The 23,238-nt window shown below is 43.8% G+C and overlaps 2 protein-coding genes across 2 annotated transcripts in view; both read left to right on the top strand.

The window, feature by feature from the left end:
• The first annotated feature begins 888 nt into the window (after positions 1-888).
• LOC143766465 (gastrula zinc finger protein XlCGF66.1-like) lies at positions 889-17,340 on the top strand. Its single transcript, XM_077254179.1, has 6 exons — positions 889-1,356; positions 12,711-12,824; positions 15,656-15,805; positions 15,935-16,111; positions 17,028-17,151; positions 17,235-17,340. Exons 3-5 carry the CDS (start codon positions 15,728-15,730, stop codon positions 17,106-17,108), a joined length of 336 nt encoding a protein of 111 aa, XP_077110294.1. The 5' UTR covers positions 889-1,356; positions 12,711-12,824; positions 15,656-15,727; the 3' UTR covers positions 17,109-17,151; positions 17,235-17,340.
• A 37-nt stretch (positions 17,341-17,377) lies between these two features.
• LOC143768222 (uncharacterized) overlaps positions 17,378-23,238 on the top strand; it is a 33,331-nt gene continuing 27,470 nt past the window's right edge. The window contains exons 1-2 of the mRNA XM_077256915.1: positions 17,378-17,389; positions 17,530-17,620. Of these exons, the coding sequence (XP_077113030.1) occupies positions 17,378-17,389; positions 17,530-17,620 (103 nt within the window). The remainder of the gene's footprint in view (positions 17,390-17,529; positions 17,621-23,238) is intronic.

Here is a 23,238-nt window from a genome sequence, read left to right as displayed (position 1 = left end):
CAATGATTTCTGTTCCAGCATAAACAATCCAATCACTCGATGAATATGCAGCATATTGCTTATTTAGTATAGTACACCTCATAGTCCTTCATATAGTATAATACAACCCATAGTCCTCTATATAGTATAATACACCCCCATAGGGCTCCATATAATATAATACAACCCATAGTCCTCCATATAGTATAATACACTTCGTATAGTCCTCATGTATTAATATACACTCCTCATAGTCCTCCATATAGTATAATGCAATCCCCATAGTCCTCCATATAGTATGATACACTCCCCATAGTCCTCCATATAGTATAATACACTCCCCATAGTGCTCCATATAGTATAATACACCCCATAGTCCTCCATATGGTATAATACCCCATAGTCCTCCATATAGTATAATACAACCCATAGTCCTCCATATAGTATAATGCAATCCCCATAGTACTCCATATAGTATGATACACACCCCATAGTGCTCCACATATTATAATGCACACCATAGTTCTTGATATAGTACAATGCAGCCCCATAGGAGTATAAAGTGACCCCACCATAAGAGTATAATGTAGTTACCCCATAGGAGTATAATGCCTCCCCCCCATGGGAGTATAATGCAGCCCCTATAGTTCTCCAGAATTATCACCACCATGTACTCACTGATTTGAAAAATAAATACCTGCAATTCTCTCCTCATTCGCTGCTGCAGTGTGGCTTTTCACCTTAGCAGCTCCATGGCGCCCGCTGCGTTAGATGCAGAGGGGAGATTATGGGAGAGTGAGTGTCATGTGATGCTCTCTACTCCATCGTAGATGCTGATACAGTTGAATGCGGGGGAGTGGGGTGCTGGCACTAGGCTCCCCTTGGCTCACGGGCCCCTGTGGTAGTGGCAGCCCTAGGCAGATGCCTAGTCTGCCTGCCCCGAACGCAATCCCTGGGCACAAGGACATTAACCCTTTCCACATTGACTCTTTTGGGACCTCAGTGACATAACAGCTGTAGACAGAAGGCGGCTTAGCTGGTTCCTAAGTCCACATTAGTTCTTTTCAGACAACTGAGGGATGAAAGGACAGAAACCCTAAGAAGTTCTCACAAAATGCGATTTTTATTTTTTTTCTCTCCTAGTTTCTTTCCAGCACAATAATGTAGATACTAGTAATGATGCCACAAACAGACGATGATCCAGGACTTTAAAAAACATTTATTAACTATTATTTCATCAGTTAAAAAAACTTATGTCACAAAAATGATGTTTCTCATCATTAGAACATTGTAAAAATCATTGGAGGAAAAATCCTAGAGAGAATGAAGGTCCAAGGTGCCGCGTTGTGCAGTGATACTTCTTACTAATAACCTCAGGTGAGAATAAGACCCGAGCCCAATATACAGTACAGACCAAAAGTTTGGACACACCTTCTCATTTAAAGATTTTTCTGTATTTTCAGGACTATGAAATTTGTACATTCACACTGAAGGCATCAAAACCATGAATTAACACATGTGGCATTGTATACTTAACAAAAAAGTGTGAAACAACTGAAAATATGTCTTATATTCTAGGTTCTTCAAAGTAGCCGCCTTTTGCTTTGATGACTGCTTTGCACACTCTTGGCATTCTCTTGATGAGCTTCAAGAGGTAGTCACCGGGAATGGTCTTCCACCAACCTTAAAGGAGTTCCCAGAGATGCTTAGCACTTGTTGGCCCTTTTGCCTTCACTCTGCGGTCAGCTCACCCCAAACCATCTCGATTGCTGCAGGTCTGGTGACTGTGGAGGCCAGGTCATCTGGCGTAGCACCCCATCACTCTCCTTCTTGGTCAAATAGCCCTTACACAGCCTGGAGGTGTGTTTGGGGTCATTGTCCTGTTGAAAAATAAATGATGGTCCAACTAAATGCAAACCGGATGGAATAGCATGCCGCTGCAAGATGCTCTGGTAGTCATGCTGGTTCAGTATGCCTTCAATTTTGAATAAATCCCCAACAGTGTCACCAGCAAAACACCCCCACACCATCACTCCTCCTCCTCCATGCTTCACAGTGGGAACCAGGCATTTAGAGTCCATCCGTTCACCTTTTCTGCGTCGCACAAAGACACGGTGGTTGGAACCAAAGATCTCAAATTTGGACTCATCAGACCAAAGCACAGATTTCCACTGGTCTAATGTCCATTCCTTGTGTTCTTTAGCCCAAACAAGTCTCTTAGCAGCTATTTTACCATGAAGGCCTGCTGCACAAAGTCTCCTCTTAAGAGTTGTTGTAGAGATGTGTCTGCTGCTAGAACTCTGTGTGGCATTGACCTGGTCTCTAATCTGAGCTGCTGTTAACCTGCGATTTCTGAGGCTGGTGACTCGGATAAACTTATCCTCAGAAGCAGAAGTGGATCTTGCTCTTCCTTTCCTGGGGCGGTCCTCATGTGAGCCAGTTTCTTTGTAGCGCTTGATGGTTTTTGCAACTGCACTTGGGGAAACTTTCAAAGTTTTGCCAATTTTTTGGAATGACTGACCTTCATTTCTTAAAGGGACTCTGTCACCTGAATTTGGCGAGCTCTGTTTATGGTCAGATGGGCGGTGTTTTCTGCTCTTTCATGCACCCCTTACTTTCCCACTGGCCGCAATATTGTCTTGAATTTGATTCGGTTTCCTCTGTAGTACACGCGTGCTCAAGGCAATCTTGCCTTGCGCACGTGCGATATGCTTTGCCCAACTGCGGGAAAAGTTGAAACGCATTAGTGCGCATGCGCCGGCGCACTATGTCCCGGAGCACAGCGAAATACTTTTGTGACATAGTGTGCCAGCGCATGCGCACTAATGCTTTTCGGCTTTGCCCGCAGTTGGGCAAAGCATATCACGCGTGTGCAGCGCCCCAGAGTCCTGGTCGTTGCAGTACTGTGGATCCGCCACTATGGGGAGCCATGGTGCGTTCGATGGCACTGAAGGAGTTCATCTGACCAGGTATCACAGACACCAATATGTTTCACAGCAGGGCCTCCGGGGGGAGCTAAGGGTTCTATTCATTAGGCCACTCCCCACCATAGTGGGTAAACTGGGGGTCAGGCAGGAAGTTAGTGTAGAAAGCTGACTGGATTGAACGAAGCAACACCTTGTGGCAGAGGGTGTTGTGGAGGAAGAGACAGTAGGGTCTCTGTCAGGGGTGGGATCCTGACAGAGGCTTGGCATTGGAAAGAACGTAACGGGACCGTGCCTGCTCAGCATAGCGGCGGTGCCCAAGAAAGGACTAGAAGCGAGATAGATTGTGCTGAGTGAGAAACGAGATCAAGCAAAAAGGAGAATACCAGTAGGGGTCATGCTGTAGGACCGGAGCAACATCCTACTGAGGCGCATTACCGGTGGCCGGAACGCCGAGGGAGTGGAATAGCATATAGCTTCAAGCCATACTCCAAACAGCGGCAGGGCAGTCAGTTTAAGGCGGGCTGTCTACCACATATCACCTATGAAGTCTTGGGGGGCAATTGCGGGAGAGGGGCGTCTCTAGGGTCCCGGAAGAACTCCAGGCCTACCTGACAAACGGGTGCCGTTCCAACCTGAATAACAGGGAGGGATGGAATACGAGAAGAACATCAGTGAATCGAGTTGTGAGGGAACTTAAGAAACAGACACGACAGTTGTGGGGTACTTTCCGTGAGCACAGCAGGGAAGGACTACAACACATAGCGCTAAGAAGGAGGGCACTGATTTCCACCTGTGAGGAGAACTCTGGAAGTGCCATCGGACCGACCGGACTTGCGCAGCCTGGTGAACCGTATTCTGGACTGCGGACCGAGAGCTCTCCAGTAAAGAGGTAAAGAGACTGCAACCTGGTGTCCTCGTTATTTACCGCGACCTGCACCCCACAACTGCACCGCTACACCACCGTTACTGCACCATCAACACCCCTATTTGCACCGGACGTCCCCCACTGACGGACAGGGCCACGGACCGGGTCTAGCCACCGTGACAACCCCAGGACTGAGATCCCAGAGGCCCGGCTCCGGGTACCCCTCGGCCCTGCGGCGGTGTGGGGGCGCTCCACGTGCGCAAGGCAAGATTGCCTTGAGCACGCGTGTACTACAGAGGAAACCAAATCAAATTCAAGACAATATTGCGGCCAGCGGGAAAGGAAGGGGTGCATGAAAGAACAGAAAACACCGCCCATCAGACCGTAAACAGAGCCCGCCAAATTCAGGTGACAGAGTCCCTTTAAAGTAATGATGGCCACTCGTTTTTCTTTACTTAGCTGCTTTTTTCTTGCCCCAATACACGTTCTAACAGTCTATTCAGTAGGACTATCAGCTGTGTATCCACCAGACTTTTGCTCAACACAACTGATGGTCCCAACCCCATTTAGGCTGCTTTCACACCAGCAACGGCACGGGGCCGTCGCGCGTTGTGAAAATAATGCCCGACGTGGGCAGCGGAAGCAGTCTTACGAGGCTTCCGCTGCCCCATTGTAAGGTCCGGGGAGGAGGGAGCGGAGTTTTGGCCGCGCATGCGCTGTCGAAAATGGTGGACTCGATGCACAAAGATAGTTACATGTAACTTTTTTTGTGCCGACAGTCCGCCAAAACACGACGCAACCATCGCACGACAGTTGCGACGTGTGGCCATACGTCGCAATGCGTCGCTAATGTTAGTCTATGGGGAAAAACCGCATCCTGCAGACAACTTTGCAGGATGCCTTTATTCTCCTAAACGACGCATTGCAACGTACAGCCAAAAATGCTAGTGTGAAAGTAGCCTTAGGGTATGTGTCCACGTTCAGGTTTGCTTCAGGCTTTGGTCAGGATTTTATGCAGGTAAAATCCTGACCAAAAATGCACCTGAGGTCACTGGCAGGTCACCTGCGGTGTTCCTGCGTGTTTTGCTCATTGTAGCAACATGCTGCGTTCTGAAAAAACGCATGCGTTTTTTAATGCACAGTGGAGACGGGATTTCATTAAATCCCCTCCACTATGCTGTAACATCTGGACGCAGCGTTTCCTGAACGTGGACACATACCCTTATAAGGCAAGAAATCCCACTTATTAAACCTGACAGGGCACACCTGTGAAGTGAAAACAATTTCCGGTGACAACCTCTTGAAGCTCATCAAGAGAATACCAGGAGTGTGCAAAGCAGTCATCAAAGCAAAAGGTGGCTACTTTATAGAACCTAGAATATATGACATATTTTCAGTTGTTTCACACTTTTTTGTTAAGTATATAATTCCACATGTGTTAATTCATAGTTTTGATGCCTTCAGTGTGAATGTACAATTTTCATTAAATGAGAAGGTGTGTCCAAACTTTTGGTCTGTACCGTAAACCTCTCTGGAGGAACCGCATCTTTTATACATGTGATAAACTGCTTCATTAATAGATTTAATAGATGTTATACAAAGAAAGACAATGCAGAAAAAACCCATCTACAACCATCACAATATCGTCCTTCACCGGTCTAGTAATGTGAGATCAGATCCGTCCTCTGTGTAATGTGAGGTCGGATCCGTCCCCTGCGTAATGTGATATCAGATCCGTCCTCTGTGTAATGTGAGGTCGGATCTGTCCTCTGTGTATTGTGAGGTCAGATTCATCCTCTGCATAATGTGAGGTCAGATCCGTCCCCTGCGTAATGTGAGGTCGGATCCGTCCCCTGCGTAATGTGAGGTCGGATCCGTCCCCTGCGTAATGTGAGGTCGGATCCGTCCCCTGCGTAATGTGAGGTCGGATCCGTCCCCTGCGTAATGTGAGGTCGGATCCGTCCCCTGCGTAATGTGAGGTCGGATCCGTCCCCTGCGTAATGTGAGGTCGGATCCGTCCCCTGCGTAATGTGAGGTCGGATCCGTCCCCTGCGTAATGTGAGGTCGGATCCGTCCCCTGCGTAATGTGAGGTCGGATCCGTCCCCTGCGTAATGTGATGTCGGATCCGTCCCCTGCGTAATGTGATGTCTGATCCGTCCCCTGCGTAATGTGATGTCTGATCCGTCCCCTGCGTAATGTGATGTCTGATCCGTCCCCTGCGTAATGTGATGTCGGATCCGTCCCCTGCGTAATGTGAGGTCGGATCCGTCCCCTGCGTCATGTGAGGTCGGATCCGTCCCCTGCGTCATGTGAGGTCGGATCCGTCCCCTGCGTCATGTGAGGTCGGATCCGTCCCCTGCGTCATGTGAGGTCGGATCCGTCCCCTGCGTCATGTGAGGTCGGATCCGTCCCCTGCGTCATGTGAGGTCGGATCCGTCCCCTGCGTCATGTGAGGTCGGATCCGTCCCCTGCGTAATGTGAGGTCGGATCCGTCCCCTGAGTAATGTGAGATCGGATCCGTGCTCTGTGTAAATCCTCTGGTACGATGTATTCAGCCTGAGGATCCAGTGAGCTTCACGGCTCAGCAATGCTCTTCTGTGATCTCCCCTTCTGTGTGAACAATTTACCCTTTCAATGCCACAAAACTGAAAGTCCTTTAAGTCACCATTGTGTTCTGTTAAGAAATGTTTGGAAACGTTGGAGGGGTTATTGGCCTTGGGATTAGTGGGGTCTCCTATGTGCTCATTAATTCTCTGCTGTAATTTACCGGTGATGCAGCCAACAGATCTGACATGAACTCCCACACACTGAATACAATATACTACAAATTTACTACAGTTGATACATTGTGTAATGAAATGTTTTTATTAATGGGATTAAATCTATTTATTTCTTTTTTTTTTTTGTTTCTCATATTTACAAGGTGAGCATTTATCACTGCTGCATTTGTGAGAACCCCTTAGGGGTGAGCCGGGTTCTCTTATGTGTTTCTCTTACTAGTAAACTAGGAGGTATTAAACCTACAAGAAACAAAATGAGCAAAAACCCTGTTGTAATTAAATAAGTAAAAGGCAAAAGTGCATTTAAATATCAGAGTTCCTAGTAATACTGTTTTTGATTAAAAAAAAAAAAAAAAAATGCATAAAAGCCATTACAACGTTGACAAGATGACCTTGATCGGGATGGTCCTACGCTGTCTAATATTAAAAACCATTAAAAATACCATGTGTCAGAGTTGCCCTCAGTGTGTGTATAAGGGCAGACAAAAGGACTGGGTCCCGACCTGTGGGCACCAGTCTGGGGAAGTCTTTAAATGTAATTTCCAGCTCAGGAGAGGGAAGCCACACACTGGTTTGCACAGAATGCAAAAATAGAAAGAAAAAATACAAAAATTGAACTTGGTATGCATGCAGCACATAAACGCATGTTCACATTGGCCATAAAGCATACAAAAACTAAACTAAGTAAACTAGGAGACAGGAGTTGTGGAAAGGTCGGGGGTTTGTGGCCGAGAACAAACAACCATCTCGTAATATCCGATGTAGTCGGCTATCACTGTACCACACGGGAAGAGATTTGTTAATAATTTCTAATTTGTTAATAATTTAATTTAGTTATTGCAATAAATTTCTGGTAACTCCATCCTAAGATCTGATTCTCACCACCCCAGACACAATAAATTGGGGATTCCTGTGGGTGAAATGATCCATGCAAAAAGAAATTGCTCAGAACAAGAGCAATGTAGTAAGGAAAGAAACACCATTTATAATAAACTCCAAAAACGTGGTTATAATAGACTAACTAAGCTAAAAATGAACCGGTATATATTATTGTCCTATAGGTTGGTTAGACTTGGATACTAATAATAATAATAATAATTAGCGGTGTATATTATTCTATAGAGAGGTCTACTAATAATAATAGTAAGCGATGTATATTATTATCCTATAGGTGGGTCTGACTTGGAAACTAATAATAATAAGCGGTGTATATTATTCTGTAGAGAGGTCAGACTTGGATACTAATAATAATAAGCGGTGTATATTATTATTCTATATAGAGGTCAGACTTGGATACTAATAATAAGTGGTGTATATTATTCTGTAGAGAGGTCAGACTTGGATACTAATAATAATAAGCGGTATATGTTATTATTCTATAGAGGGCTTAGATTTGGAAACTAATAATAATAATAAGCGGTGTATATTATTCTATATAGAGGTCAGACTTGGATGCTAATGATAATAAGCAGTTAAAAAATGTGATGCACCTCAGAGAAATAATAACTTGTTCAAAGTAACAGTCGACGCAATCCAAACATAAATATTTTGTAAAAAATTTCTCCTCTAGTGCAACAAATAGAACAAGTGGAAACCACTCAATTACTAGTGTAAACCAATCACCAGATTCATGGAAGCCAACCCAAGAAATTACTTAGCAAGGATATATAATCTCATATACTTTATTTGCAACAATCAAAATATAGCATACAGTGTGCACATAAATTGGACAAAATATTTTAAATAGTAAAAATATATATCTAAAATCAAGCCTAGATAGGAGTGAGGGGCACCCAGAAGGTATATTAAGAAGAGTATATACGGATATCTATATATAGCTATCAAATAGACCTCCAATATAAATAATCCTATTGACCTCTAAATTGGCAAAAGGATCATGTATCTCACAGAGCACATCAGTGCAAACCGTGATCAAGCAAACAAAAAGCTACCCATAAGGTCACTTCATGCAAGGTGTAAATATAAATTGATGAAAAACGTGATTCGATAAGTCACAAAGTACCCCTGCATAGGGTAACAGTGTGCAAAATATAAAAAGTGCAATGTGCCAGCAGCAAGAAATAAAACAACTTCGTCAGGGGATGACGACGGATTTTATATCCGAAACGCGCGTCGGGGTGTGCGCATTACCTGGACAGAGTGGCATCTATAAGGTACAGACCCTCCTAATATTATCTCTCGCTGCTGGCACTCTGCACTTTTTGCACATTGCACACTATTACTCTATATGTGGGTTGTTTTATTTCTTGCTGCTGGCATATTGCACTTTTTATATTTTGCACACTGTTACCCTATGCAGGGGTACTTTGTGACTTATCTAATCACGTTTTTCATCAATTTATATTTACACCTTGCATGAAGTGACCTTATGGGACCTAGACCTAGGACCTAGTGAGCCTAGATAGGACCTTCACTCCTATCTAGGCTTGATTTTAGATATATATTTTTACTATTTAAAATATTTTGTACAATTTATGTTCACACTGTATGTTATATTTTGATTGTTGCAAATAAAGTATATGAGATTATATATCCTTGCTAAGTAATTTCTTGGGTTGGCTTCCATGAATCTGGTGATTGGTTTACACTGATAATGAGCAGTGTATATTATTATTCTATAGAGAGGTCAGACTTTGATACTAATAATAAGTGGTGTATATTATTCTATAGAGAGGTCAGAACTGGATACTAATAATAATAAGCGGCACATATTATTATTCTATAGAGGGGTCAGACTTGGATACTAATAATAAGCAGTGTATATTATTCTATAGAGAGGTCAGACTTGGATACTAATAATAATAAGCGATGTATTTTATTATTCTATAGAGGGGTCAGACTTGGATACTAATAATAAGCGGTGTATAATATTATTCTATAGAGGGGTCAGACTTGGATACTAATGATAATAAGCAGTGTATATTATCCTATAGGTGGCTCAGACTTGGATACTAATAATAATAGGCGGTGTATAATATTATTCTATAGAGGGGTCAGACTTGGATACTAATAATAATAATAAGCGGTGTATATTATTCTTTACAGGGGTCAGACTGGGATACTAATAATAATAAGCAGTATATTATTCTTTACAGGGGTCAGACTGGGATACTAATAATAATAAGCAGTGTATATTATTCTATAGAGGGGTCAGATTTGGATACTAATAAGCAGTGTATATTATTATTCTATAGAGAGGTCAGACTTGTATAATACTGATAATAAGCAGTATATTATTCTATACAGGGGTCAGACTTGGATACTAATAATAAGCTGTGTATATGATTATTCTATAGAGAGGTGAGATTTGGATACCAATAATAATAATAAGCGGTGTATATTATTCTTACAGGGGTCAGACTTGGATACTAATAATAAGTGGTGTATATTATTCTTCTCTAGAAGGATCAGACTAGGATACTAATAATAATAAGCGGTGTAGATTATTCTTCTCTAGAAGGATCAGACTTGGATACTAATAATAATAAGCAGCGTATATTATTATTCTATAGAGAGGTCAGACTTGGATAATAATGATAATAAGCAGTGTATATTATTATTCTATAGGTGGATATTGCTGCACTATATTGGGTACTTTATTACTTTCTTCCCATCGGTAGTCAGGATCGCTCCAACTTGTGCCCATTAATCAGTTAGAAACATTCCCAACGTGCACATTCATATTCATGGTAACACATGTAACCATTCCCAATGTTTGACCACCACAGAAATCACCCTTATTATTATTAAAAAAAAAAAATATATATATATATATATATATATATATATATATATATATATATATATATATTCTATATCACCATTGATTCCATGGTGCTGTACATGAGAAGGGGTTACATACAAGTTACAGATATCACTTAAAGTAAACTAACAATGACAGACTGATACAGAGGAGCGAGGACACTGCCCTTGCGGGCTTACGTTCTACAGGATTATGGGGAAGGAGACAGTAGGTTGGGGGTTGCAGGAGCTCCGGTGTTGGTGAGGCGGTAACTTCAGTAGTGGTGAGGACGCAGCGGGGTCAGTGCAGGCTGTAGGCTTTCCTGAAGAGTTGAGTTTTCAGGTTCCGTCTGAAGCATCCGAATGTGGTTGATAGTCGGATGTGTTGGGGCAAAGAATTCCAGAGGATGGGGGATATTCGTGAGAAGTATTGGAGGCGATTGGATGAGGAGCGAATAAGTGTGGAGGAGAGAAGGAGGTCTTGGGAGGACCAGAGATTACGTGAGAGAAGATCGGGAGATTAGTTCAGAGATGTATGGACGAGACAGGTTATGGATGGCTTTGTAGGTCAGTATTAGTAATTTGAACTGAATACGCTGAGGGAATGGGAGCCAGTGAAGAGATTTGCAGAGGAGTAGCGAGGAGAGAGATGTATTAGTCGGGCAGCAGAGTTAAGGATGGACTGGAGAGGTGCAAGGGTGTTAGCAGGGAGGCCGCAGAAAAGGATGTTGCAGAAGTCAAGGCAGGAGATGATGAGGGCATGCACGAGCATTTTAGTAGATTGACGGATGAGGAAAGGACGGATTCTGGAGATGTTTTTGAGCTGGAGGCAACAGGAGGTGGAAAGAGCTTGGATGTGTGGTTTGAAGGACAGGGCAGAGTAGAAGGTTACTCCGAGGCAGCGGACTTCCGGTACGGGGGAAAGCATTATGTCATTGATTGCGATAGATAGGTCAGGTAAGGAAGATCTATGGGATGGAGGAAAGATGATGAGTTCAGATTTGTCCACATTGATTTTGAGGAAGCGAGAGTAGAAGAAGGAGGATATGGCTGATAGGCACTCTGGGATTCTGGACAGCAGAGCGGTGACGTCTGGGCCAGAGAGGTAAATATGAGTGTCATCAGCATAAAGATGGTACTGGAATCCATGGGACTTTATGAGTTGTCCCAAGCTAAGTGTATAGATTGAGAAGAGTAGGGGTCCTAGAACAGAGCCTTGGGGGACTCCAACACAGAGAGGATGGGATGAGGAGGTAGTGTGGGAGACGCTGAATACCAGATTATTATTATTATTATTATTATTATTATTATTATTGCACTGTGCCCCCATATACCATATTTTTCAGACTATAAGACGCACCCCAAATTTCGGGGTGAAAATAGCAGAAAAAAAATATTTTTATAAGATGGGGGTCCGTCTTTTTGTCAGAATTTTTAGGTATCTTACCTGAGGGCTGGCGGTGGTACAGCAGAGTCACAGGAGGCATGGTCCCTTCCTCAGGATAGGCCCGAGCCGGTGTCGGCAGTGCTGATGTTCGGTGTGGGCTGTGGGGAATGCACCTTAGCAGGGTCCCTTCCTGCTAAGGTGGGCGACACCGTGGCCTGGTGTCCACAGGGGTTGCGGCAGTGGTGTGGCGGTGGCAGAGGTGCGGTGGTGCTGAGGTGCGGTGGGCGGTACGGCGTGCACCTGAGCAGGGTCCCTTCCTCAGGTGAGTTGACGCCGCGGCCTGGTGTCCAAGGCAAGCAGCAGAGCCCGGTTAATTACTAGTTTCTTGGTGGTGGCGGCCATCCTGAGGCTGCTTGTGCGCAGATTGAGTACTCTGCTTCCCGGGGCTTCAGGAAAATGGCCACAGGAGGCAGCGCGTGCGCAGATGGAGATCGCGGCAACCATTTTCCTGAAGCCGAGATCTCAATCTGCGAACTCTGCTTCAGGAAAATGGCCGCCGCAATCTCAATCTGCCTCAAGCTGCCATTTTCCTGAAGCCCCTAGAAGCAGAGTACCCAATTTGCGCCACCGAGAAACCTGTGATTCATCCGGCTCTGCTCTCCGTAGACTCCGGGCTGCGGCGTCACCTCACCTGAGGAAGGGAATAATAATATACACTGCTTACTATCAGGTGCACGCCGTACCACCCACCGCGCCTCAGCATTGCTGCACCTTTGCCACCGCCATAAAAGAAAAAAAAAAAAAAAATATATATATATATATATATATATATATATATATATATATATATATATGATATTATACTAGCTATTAGATAGAGTCCAACTTTATACGGTAACACACATTACATATAGGTAAAATGTCCATATAGATCCTTATACAGCGGAATTTCCTTCTCTTTTCTTGTCTTCTCACTCTACTTTCCAACTGGAAAAATTCTTCAATGAAGGACCACCTGGAACCGACTACGAATGTTGCGCCAGACCAAGGAACACGAAAAAGAATCAAAACACCATCCTCCGACGGACGAAAGCCCAGAAAAAGAAGCATAGTATACCTATAGGTGACTTAAAAATTGATGTTAAGAATAAAGGTACAGATAAAGTTATAAATGTGGGAACAGGGAAAAAGAAAGGGAAGAGTTAAAAAATATATAAAGAATTAAAACCTAGCGACCAAAACAAAACTCGGAATACATATAGTTAATTTATTGTTTTTTGGAAGCAAGGGCAAGTTGCATAGTATATTCCTCCTTGAGAGGAGCATGTGAGATGTTTTCTGATGGTAAATGATTTGGATCCGTCAGAATTGGCACATTTTTTTTGGCCTTTCCTAGATTAATACAGGCTTTGCACAAACCACAGGGGAAGAAGCCTTGTGATGGAATTGTGCATGTTGGGATGGATGAGGGATCATAATGTCTGTGGACCAGTATATCCCTGAGATTGCGGCTTCTTTTTGCCACCATCAGTGGGTGTGGAGGGAGACACTGTTTTAAGACGGGATCTGTCATAAGGATATGCCAGTGTTTGAGTATTGTCTTTACATCCTTCCATCGGTTGTGATATGTTGAAATGAATCTTACCTGGCCATCTTGAGAGCTCGTATCCTTGTGCCTACGGTAGATGTTCCCTTGGAGTTTTCGTAGCCTTTTTATAGCCGTATCTGATGGAACGTTTGTTATAACCTCTATCATAAAATCTACCTGTCAAGTCAAGGGCTTGTTTTTCGAAATCACCAATTTCAGAGCAGACCCGCCTGGCTCTTAAGGTACCTTCACACTAAACGATATCGTTAGCGATCCGTGACGTTGCAGCGTCCTGGCTAGCGATATCGTTGAGTGTGACAGGCAGCAGCGATCGGGATCCTGCTGTGATATCGCTGGTCGTTGAACAAAGTTCAGAACTTTATTTGGTCGTCAGACCGGCGTGTATCGTCGTGTTTGACACCAAAAGCAACGATACCAGCGATGTTTTACACTGGTAACCAGGGTAAACATCGGGTTACTAAGCGCAGGGCCGCGCTTAGTAACCCGATGTTTACCCTGGTTACCAGTGTAAAATGTAAAAAAAACAAACCGTACATACTCACCTTCGCATCCCCCGGCGTCCGCTTCCCACAATGACTGAGCGCCGTAAAGTGAAAGTGAAAGCACAGCACAGCGGTGACGTCACCGCTCTGCTGTTAGGGCCGGCGCTCAGTCAGTGCAGGAAGCGGACGCAGGGGGACGCGAATGTAAGTATGTACTGTTTGTTTTTTTTACATTTTACGCTGGTAACCAGGGTAAATATCGGGTTACTAAGCGCGGCCCTGCGCTTAGCAACCCGATGTTTACCCTGGTTACCCGGGGACCTCGGCATCGTTGGTCGCTGGAGAGCGGTCTGTGTGACAGCTCTCCAGCGATCAAACAGCGACGCTGCAGCGATCGGCATCGTTGTCGCTATTGCTGCAGCATCGCTTAATGTGAAGGTACCTTTAGGAATTGGCCAGTGGGAATACCCTTAATGGTTGCTGGTGGGTGGGAAGAGTGGCATGTAAAAAGGAGTTGGTTGAGGTGGGTTTTCTTTATAGATCTGTTGTAATCCTCCCATTTGGCATAGTTGAAATTTTTAGGTCCAAGAATTCCAAGTCCTTCTAGGTAAGGCTGCTTTCACACATCAAGTTTTTTGTTTCAGGCACAATCCGGCAGTTTTTGAAAAAAACGGATCCGGGTTGTTGTTTTTTTACGCCGGATCTGTTTTTTTCCCATACGGTTGTATTAGTGCCGGATTGTGCCTGAAGGGTCCGTTTTTTACACATTGAGCATGCCCAGAAGCTTTGTTTTCGATTCTAGCATGCGAAAAATCCCTCTCCCTCTCCCTAATGTGTATGGGGACATTAAAAAGTAACTTATTGGACGTTACCTCTGGCCCGGCCTAATAGACCATCATACATTGCAGCCCAGACACCATTATTAGGCATGTAAGTATGGTAATAACTAGGCCGCCCCATACTGTCGAGTACTTGGAGGAGGGGGCATTCAGCTGAACTCTGTCACACCTTCTGAGTTGTCATGTTTGCTTTTCACAGCAGCAAGATGTTAAACTGCCAGGGTTATTGTTGAAGCCTCATCTGTGCCGTCCCTGCGGTGCACATCTATGTTCTGGGGACCAAATATTTATCGTCTTAAAAAAATAACAAAATATGTCTTCTGCTTTTTCTTTTTTTTTCTTTTTACAAGAATTCTTGGACCCAATTTTCTTTTAAAATATTTTATTACCTGCTTTTTTCTGGTGTTTTTCCTGTAATATAGGAAATCCTAAGGCCAGAAATAAACCCCATAAATCACTGTACATGGAGACTTGGGGATCAGATCATTTCTGTCCGCGGTGTTTGTGGAAACAAAAAATCTCTTACAAAAGCCTCAAACTTCTGTGTGTGAATCAGACCTGAGATCTAACGTAATAGAAGATTACAGTGCGGGGAAGACTGGAAACCTTCATATAGACGGCCGGTGGGGATGGAGTCAGTGATGGACTCTGGCCAAATATGTTTCTAGAGCCGTAGTAGAAGATGAAGATGTCGTCCTCATCATGAAGTCGTTATTTCTCCTGTCACGTGTAATGAATATCTCCTGCAGTATTGCTAATGCCGATTCCAGTGCCGGTAAATGAGACGAGAATTAGCGTTATGGAAGATGAGTCTATGAGGAACGTATTCAGCTGCCGACTCCGAAGGAGAAACTGCTTGTTGTCTGTGGCCTAAATATATAGGTTTTATTAGTAGATGTAAAGAAGAAAACTAAATACTGTAAAATAATAAATCTACTCATATGTTTCCCTTATTATCTCCAGTAATTGTATTATTACACAGGATTCTTATGATGTTACATCGGCTCATCTTCTTCTCATTCAGGTCTCAACAATATCGGATCCTCTCAGTGAAGATCTTTTAGATAAGAGAATTTTCCTGATTTACCCATCAAAGATGGATATGGACAGAGACAAGATGGCGGAGAGGATATTACACCTCACCCTAGAGATCCTCTTCCGGCTTACTGGAGAGGTGAGAGATTCTGATGACGTCACATTACATCATTCTTATCAATGGGAATAACAGATGGACAGAACTGGAGAGGTGAGGACTCTGGAAATGTCTGTAGTGAGATTTATTATTGTGTCTCTCCATAACCAGGATTACACAGTAGTGAGGAAGACCTCTAGTGAGCGCTGTCAGGACCCTGTGTCTGAGGGATGGGGAAGACCCCTGAGCCCAATCACGGGGCCTCCACCTCACCTGATACATGAGGACATCAATGACCAGAAGATCCTAGAACTCACCTACAAGATGATTGAGCTGCTGACCGGAGAGGTGACACTGCTGGGAATGCTGGGACATTATACAGGAACTGTTGTGAATTCCGTTCTCGGGCTCCCTCCTGTGGTCATGAGTGGTACTTTGTGAGTTCTGTTCATGGGCTCCCTCTGGTGGCTTTTAGTGTTACGGCTGGTCTGTAGCTGGACCCCAGCTTCCTCGTTTCCTGCTAGGCTTGCTGCCTATTTAACTCCATCTGGACCTTTACTTGTTGCCTGCTGTCGTTGTATTCAGTACTGGTTCAGATCTCTCTGGGACTTCCCTTGTGACCTGTCTCCTCGTGGAGAAGCTAAGTTCATGCTAGTCCATTTTTGCTCATTGCTTTCTGAAAATGTTTCTCAGTATATGATGAGTTCAGTCCAGCTTGCTTATATGCTATTTGATTGCTAGCTGGAAGCTCTGGGGTGCGGAGTTGCGCCCCTCACATCGTGAGTCGGTGTGGGGGTCTTTTTGTATTCTCTGCGTGGATAATTTTTGTAGTATTTTATACTGACCGCACAGATTCCTTGCTATCTTCTGACTATTTAGTTATTAGCGGGCCTCATTTGATAAAACCTGTTTTTCATTTCTATGTTTGTGTTTTCCCCTTATCTCACCGTTATTATTTGTGGGGGGCTGCCCTCACTTTGGGGAAAATTTCTCTGAAGCAAGTGAGGCTTTGTTTCTCTCTAGGGGTAGCTAGTTTCTCAGGCTGTGAAGAGGCGTCTAGGCCGAGTCAGGTACGCTCCACGGCTGCCTATAGTGTTTGTTTGATAGGATCAGGATTGCAGTCAGTAAAGTTCCCACATTCCCAGAGCTTGTCCTTATTTTTGGTTTACTTATCTGGTTAGTTCATGTGTTCCTAACCACCACCAACCATAACAAGGAACACTATGAAGGGATCGGGGGATGACTGTATCATTGTGTGTGTCAGGTTCCTATAAGGTGTCAGGATGTCGCCGTCTATTTCTCCATGGAGGAGTGGGAGTATTTAGAAGGACACAAAGATCTGTAGAAGGACGTCATGATGGAGGTTCCCCAGCCCCTCACATCACCAGGTAATAGACAGGACTAAATACACTCAGTCTGTAATTATCTGTATTTAAAGAATGAATTCAGTCCCTGTATGTGTTTCCTCCAGATCTATCCAGTAAGAGGACAACACCAGAGAGATGTCCCCATCCTCTTCTTCCACAGGACTGTAAACAAGAAGATCCCAATGTTCCTCAGGATCATCAGGTAGATGGAGAGAAGGTGTCATGAGATCTCTCTTATGATGTGTACATGGCTGTGAAGGTCTTGTGTTCAGTGTTGCTTTATCCCCAGTATTATATGTTTTATACTTGTGTAATGAGAACGGTGGAGATGGCAGGATTAGAGCTGATCATAGATGTGACTTCTCCATCTGTCTGTGACTTTTACAATATTTGTTTCAGGGTGAAGATCTGACCCATATTAACACTACAGAGACATATCTGAGGGGTGATGAGCGGTGTAAAGAGGAGATTCCTACATATGACTACCCAGGTGAGTAGTGACCACTAAATGCAGGGAAGTCACAGATTCTTCTCAGACACCGGCTATGGCTGCTTTATCGGTGGTGTAGTCCGGAGGTATGACAATCGATTATCACGATTTTGCCTCTAGACCACAACATTCTCCTCCACCCAAAACTCTTCAAATGACTTTGGTCTTTGAAAGCCCTTTTTTTATAGAACTAAGATCTACCTACCTAAATTAGAAGACACTGACCGTTACCTGCCCAGATCTGTAAACTACAAAACCAAATGACTTCGCACATAGAATGTGCTGACAAGTTAGAAAATCCCTTGAAAAATTATGATTGGCCTCCTAGAAAAAGCGGAGGGTAATGATTCTGTTGGCTTCCTAGAACCCAGATATCTTATTGCATGAATCAATCTTCTCTCCCTTGATGTGTTGGCATGGCTCGAGCCCTGGTTTCATGGCTTTATTCCATGTCATAAATTACATTATATATTCCATCCTAAGGAATTCATATTACTGCACATTCTCTCCTGAAACATGGCGCACTAATGCTATCTCTACTTTTCTAGTCAGGAGTTCTAAAACCCAGGTTTAGTGTTGGAGTTTATACCGTTCCGCGTTTGGTAAAATGGATAAAGCAGTTTTATTCTTCGGGTCAGTACGATTACAGCGATACCGAATTAATGTCATTTTTTTAATGTTTTGGCGCTTTTATACGATAAAAACTATTTTATTTAAAAAATGATTATTTTTGCATCGCTTTAGGCATCTTTCACACTAGCGTCGTGCACTGCACGTCGCTATGCGTCGTTTTGTTGAAAAAACGCCTCCTGCAAAAGTTCTTGCAGGATGCGTTTTTTCTCCATAGACTTGCATTAGCGACGCAGTGCGACGCATTGCCACACATCGCAACCGTCGTGCGACGGTTGCGTCGGACCGTCGCCACCAAAAACGTTACATGTAACGTTTTTTGGTGTGTCGTGACCGTCTTTTCCTACCGTGCATGTGCGGTCGAAACGCCGCCCCCTCCTCCCCACACATCACAATGGGGCAGCGGATGCGTTGTAAAAATGCATCTGCTGCCACCGTTGTGCGGCGCTTTCACAGTTTGCGTCGGTGCGCCTCAATGTTGCATTGCGACGTGCAGTGCACGACGCTAGTGTGAAAGTAGCCTTATTCTGAGAACTATAACTTTTTTTTTTTTTATTTTTCACTGATGATGCTGTATGGTGGCTTGTTTTTTGCGGGACAAGATGACGTTTTCAGCGGTACCATGGTTATTTATATTCGTCTTTTTGATCGCATGTTATTCCCCTTTTTGTTCTTCGGTATGATAATAAAGCGTTGTTTTTTGCCTCTTTTTTTTTTTTTTTGTTCACTGAAGGGGTTAACTAGTGAGACAGTTTTATAGGTTGGGTCGTTACGGACGTGGCGATACTAAATGTGTAGTTTTATTTGTTGTTTTTTTTAATTTAGATAAAGAATAGTATTTGTTGGAACAATATTATTATTATTTTTTTTTTATTTAGGAATTTTTTTTTAAATTTTTTTTTACTTTTACTTAAATCATGCTACAGTGTCCGCTCCTGGCACATAGTGCCGGATGTCAGCTGAAATAATCCCGGGAGCGCGGCCGATCGCCTATGACATACTATCCCGTCACTGGGAATTAAGTCCCAGGTCACCTCGACGGGATAGTACACCATATGGGATTAAGGGGTTAATTTCTATCAATCACAAGAGTACTTCGAGTAAATACACCAATTTTCCCAGATAACTATAAATTGTCTAACCCTGCCCAGGCGACTGGCTATCATGTGTTCCATAATACAATTATAATGGATTTTTCTCATTGTCTCCCGCAGTGAAGGAATTGTGACACTTTTCCAATTCTTTGCTGTAATGACTCTTGTAGCTGTCGGGATGTGGCTCGTAATTACTGCGTCCTCGTATTGGAGTCACTCCAGGATCAGAGATAATAAAGCTGTTGCAGGATCCCACGCTGTCATATCCTAGGACCCCTGAAATCGTACTATAAATCTGTAACCAGTAAGTGCGGATTAGGGGACATGACCACCAAACATGCAACAAATCACCCACCTCTGATTGACACCTCCAGCATGAAGCTGATGTTTGTGGGAATATCTTATTGAGAGGATACGGGGTGAAATACCACCTGTACAAGATCTTCCGAGAGGTTTCCAAATGGTTTATGCTATGTGAAGACTTTGTCTATCTGGAATGCCTGTGACCATTCTTCCTGGGTAAAAGTACAGCCTAAGGCTCTCTCCCACCTTGTAACAAAAGGCAAAGATTTAAGCTGCGAGAAAGAATTAATAGATTCATATGCTCTAGAAATCCCCTTAGAAGAGTCCCTATTAATAGTAAAATAATATTCATAATCAGATTTTAAGCTTTCTGACCCATTATTCATACTGTTCATAACATGTCTAATTTGAAGATATTTGATAAAGTCTCTTATTAATGCTATATTTATCCACCAATGATGGAGACAGAGCATTAGTTGCTTCAAGTCCCCCAATCGAGTTATTCCTCCTTCTATCCAATCATCTAGGTTAACCCCTTTCTGCCATTGGATGTACTATTCCCTCCATGTGGGGTGGGCCCTAATTCCCAAGGACGGAATAGTTCGTCCAGCTCGATCAGCCGCGCTCACGGAGGGAGCGCGGCCGATCGCGGCCGGGTGTCAGCTGACTATCGCAGCTGACATCCGGCGCTATGTGCCAGGAGCGGTCACGGACCGCCCCCGGCACATTAACCCCCGGCACACTGCGATCAAACATGCATCGCGCAGGGAGGGGGCTCCCTGCGTGCTTCCCTGAGACGATTGGTACAAGGCGATGTGCTCACCTTGTACCGAGCGTCTCCTCCCTGCAATCCCCGGATCCAAAATGGCCGCGGGGCTGCATCCGGGTCCTGCAGGGAGGTGACGTCACAGCGCCTGCTCAGAGCAGGCACCGGGAAGCCTCCCTGTTGTGCACGTCAGATCGCCGATCTGACACCGTGCACAGCAAAGTGTCAGATCGGCGATCTGTCACTTTACTGTGATGTCCCCCCACCCGGGGCAAAGTACAAATGTAAAAAAAAATAAATAAATTCCTAAATAAATAATAATAAAAAAAACAATAAAAGTACACATATTTAGTATCGCCGCGTCCATAATGACCCGACCTATAAAACTGTCCCATTAGTAAACCCCTTCAGTGAACACCGTAAAAAAAAAGAGGCCTAAAAAACAACGCTTTATTATCATACCGCCGAACAAAAAGTGGAATAACATGCGATCAAAAAGACAGAAATAAATAACCATGGTACCCCTGAAAACATCATCTTGTCCCACAAAAAATGAGCCACCATACAGCATCATCAGCGAAAAAAAATAAAAAAGTTATAGTCCTCAGAATAAAGCAATGCAAAAATAATTATTTTTTCTATAAAATAGTTTTTATTGTATAAAAGTGCCAAAACATAAAAAAATGATATAAATGAGGTATCGCTGTAATCGTACTGACCCGAAGAATAAAACTGATTTATCCATTTTACCAAACGCGGAACGGTATAAACGTCCCCCCAAAAGAAATTCGTGAATAGCTTGTTTTTGGTCATTCTGCCTCACAAAAATCGGAATAAAAAGCGATCAAAAAATGTCACATGCCCGAAAATGTTACCAATAAAAACGTCAACTCGTCCCGCAAAAAACAAGACCTCACATGACTCTGTGGACCAAAATATGGAAAAGTTATAGCTCTCAAAATGTGGTAATGCAAAAAACATTTTTTGCAATAATAAGCGTCTTTAGTGTGTGACGGCTGCCAATCAAAAATCCGTTAGAAAACGTGCTATAAATAGTAAATCAAACCCCCCTTCTTCACCACCTTAGTTACGAAAAATAAAAAAATTAAAAAAATGTATTTATTTCCATTTTCCCACTAGGGTTAGGGTTAGGGCTACAGTTAGGGTTAGGGTTGGGGCTAAAATTAGCCCCAACCCTAACTTTAGCCCCAACCCTAACTTTAGCCCCAACCCTAAAGTTAGGGTTTGGATTACATTTACGGTTGGGAATAGGGTTGGGATTAGGGTTAGGGGTGTGGGTAGGGTTACAGTTGAGATTAGGGTTAGGGGTGTGTTTGGATTAGGGTTTCAGTTAGAATTGGGGGTTTCCACTGTTTAGGCACATCAGGGGCTCTCCAAATGCGACAATGCGTCCGATCTCAATTCCAGCCAATTCTGCATTGAAAAAGTAAAACAGTGCTCCTTCCCTTCTGAGCTCTCCCGTGCACCCAAACAGGGGTTTACCCCAACATATGGGGTATCAGCGTACTCAGGACACATTGGACAACTACTTTTGGGGTCCAATTTCTCCTGTTACCCTTGGGAAAATACAAAACTGGGGGCTAAAAAAGAATTTTTGTGGAAAAAAAAAAAAAAAAAAAGAATTTTTATTTTCACGGCTCTGCGTTATAAACTGTAGTGAAACACTTGGGGGATCAAAGTTCTCACAACACATCTAGATAAGTTCCTTGGGGGGTCTAGTTTCCAATATGGGGTCACTTGGGGGTTTCTACGGTTTAGTTACATCAGGGGCTCTGCAAATGCAACGTGACGCCTGCAGACCAATCCATCTAAGGCTAGTTTCACACTAGCGTTGGGAACAACCCGTCGCTGTGCGTCGCGCCGACGTTCCCGACGCTAGGGTGGTCTCCGCCGCACAACGGGGGCAGCGGATGCATTTTTCCCACGCATCCGCTGCCCCATTGTGAGGTGCGGGGAAGTGCGGGGAGGTGGGGGCGGAGTTCCGGCCGCGCATGCGCGGTCAGAAAAAGTGGACCGTCGGGAGCAAAAAACGTTTTTTTCTCCCGACGGTCCGCTACCACACGCCCAAGCGTCGCAAAACGGACGCGACGTTTGGCAATGCGTCGCAAATGCGTCGCTAATGTTAGTCTATGACGAAAAAACGTATCCAGCAAGAACTTTTGCTGGATGCGTATTTTCGGCAAAACGACGCATTTGCGACGTATTGCAGTTAACGCTAGTGTGAAACTAGCCTAAGTCTGCATTCCAAATGGCGCTCCTTCCCTTCTGAGCTCTGCCATGCGCCCAAACGGTGGTTCCCCCCACATATTGGGTATCATCGTACTCAGGACAAATTGGACAACAACTTTTGGGGTTCAATTTACACTGTTTCCCTTGGAAAAATACAAAACTGGGGGCTAAAAAATAGTTTTTGTGGAAAAAAATATATATATTTTTTATTTTCACGGCTCTGCGTTATAAACTGTAGTGAAACACTTGGGGGTTCAAAGATCTCACAACACAGCTAGATGAGTTCCTTAGGGGGTCTACTTTCCAAAATGGTGTCACTTGTGGGGGGTTTCAATGTTTAGGCACATCAGTGGCTCTCCAAACGCAACATGGCGTCCTATCTCAATTCCAGTCAATTTTGCATTGAAAAGTCAAATGGCGCTCCTTCCCTTCCGAGCTCTGCCATGCGCCCAAACAGTGGTTTACCCCCACATATGGGGTATCGTGTTACTCTGCACAAATTGTACAACAACTTTTTTGGTCCATTTTCTCCTGTTACCCTTGGTAAAATAAAACAAATTGGATCTGAAGTAAAT

Source organism: Ranitomeya variabilis, chromosome 4, assembly GCF_051348905.1.
Source record: "Ranitomeya variabilis isolate aRanVar5 chromosome 4, aRanVar5.hap1, whole genome shotgun sequence".
NCBI lineage: Eukaryota > Metazoa > Chordata > Amphibia > Anura > Dendrobatidae > Ranitomeya > Ranitomeya variabilis.
This window is presented reverse-complemented; position numbering and strand designations above follow the sequence as displayed.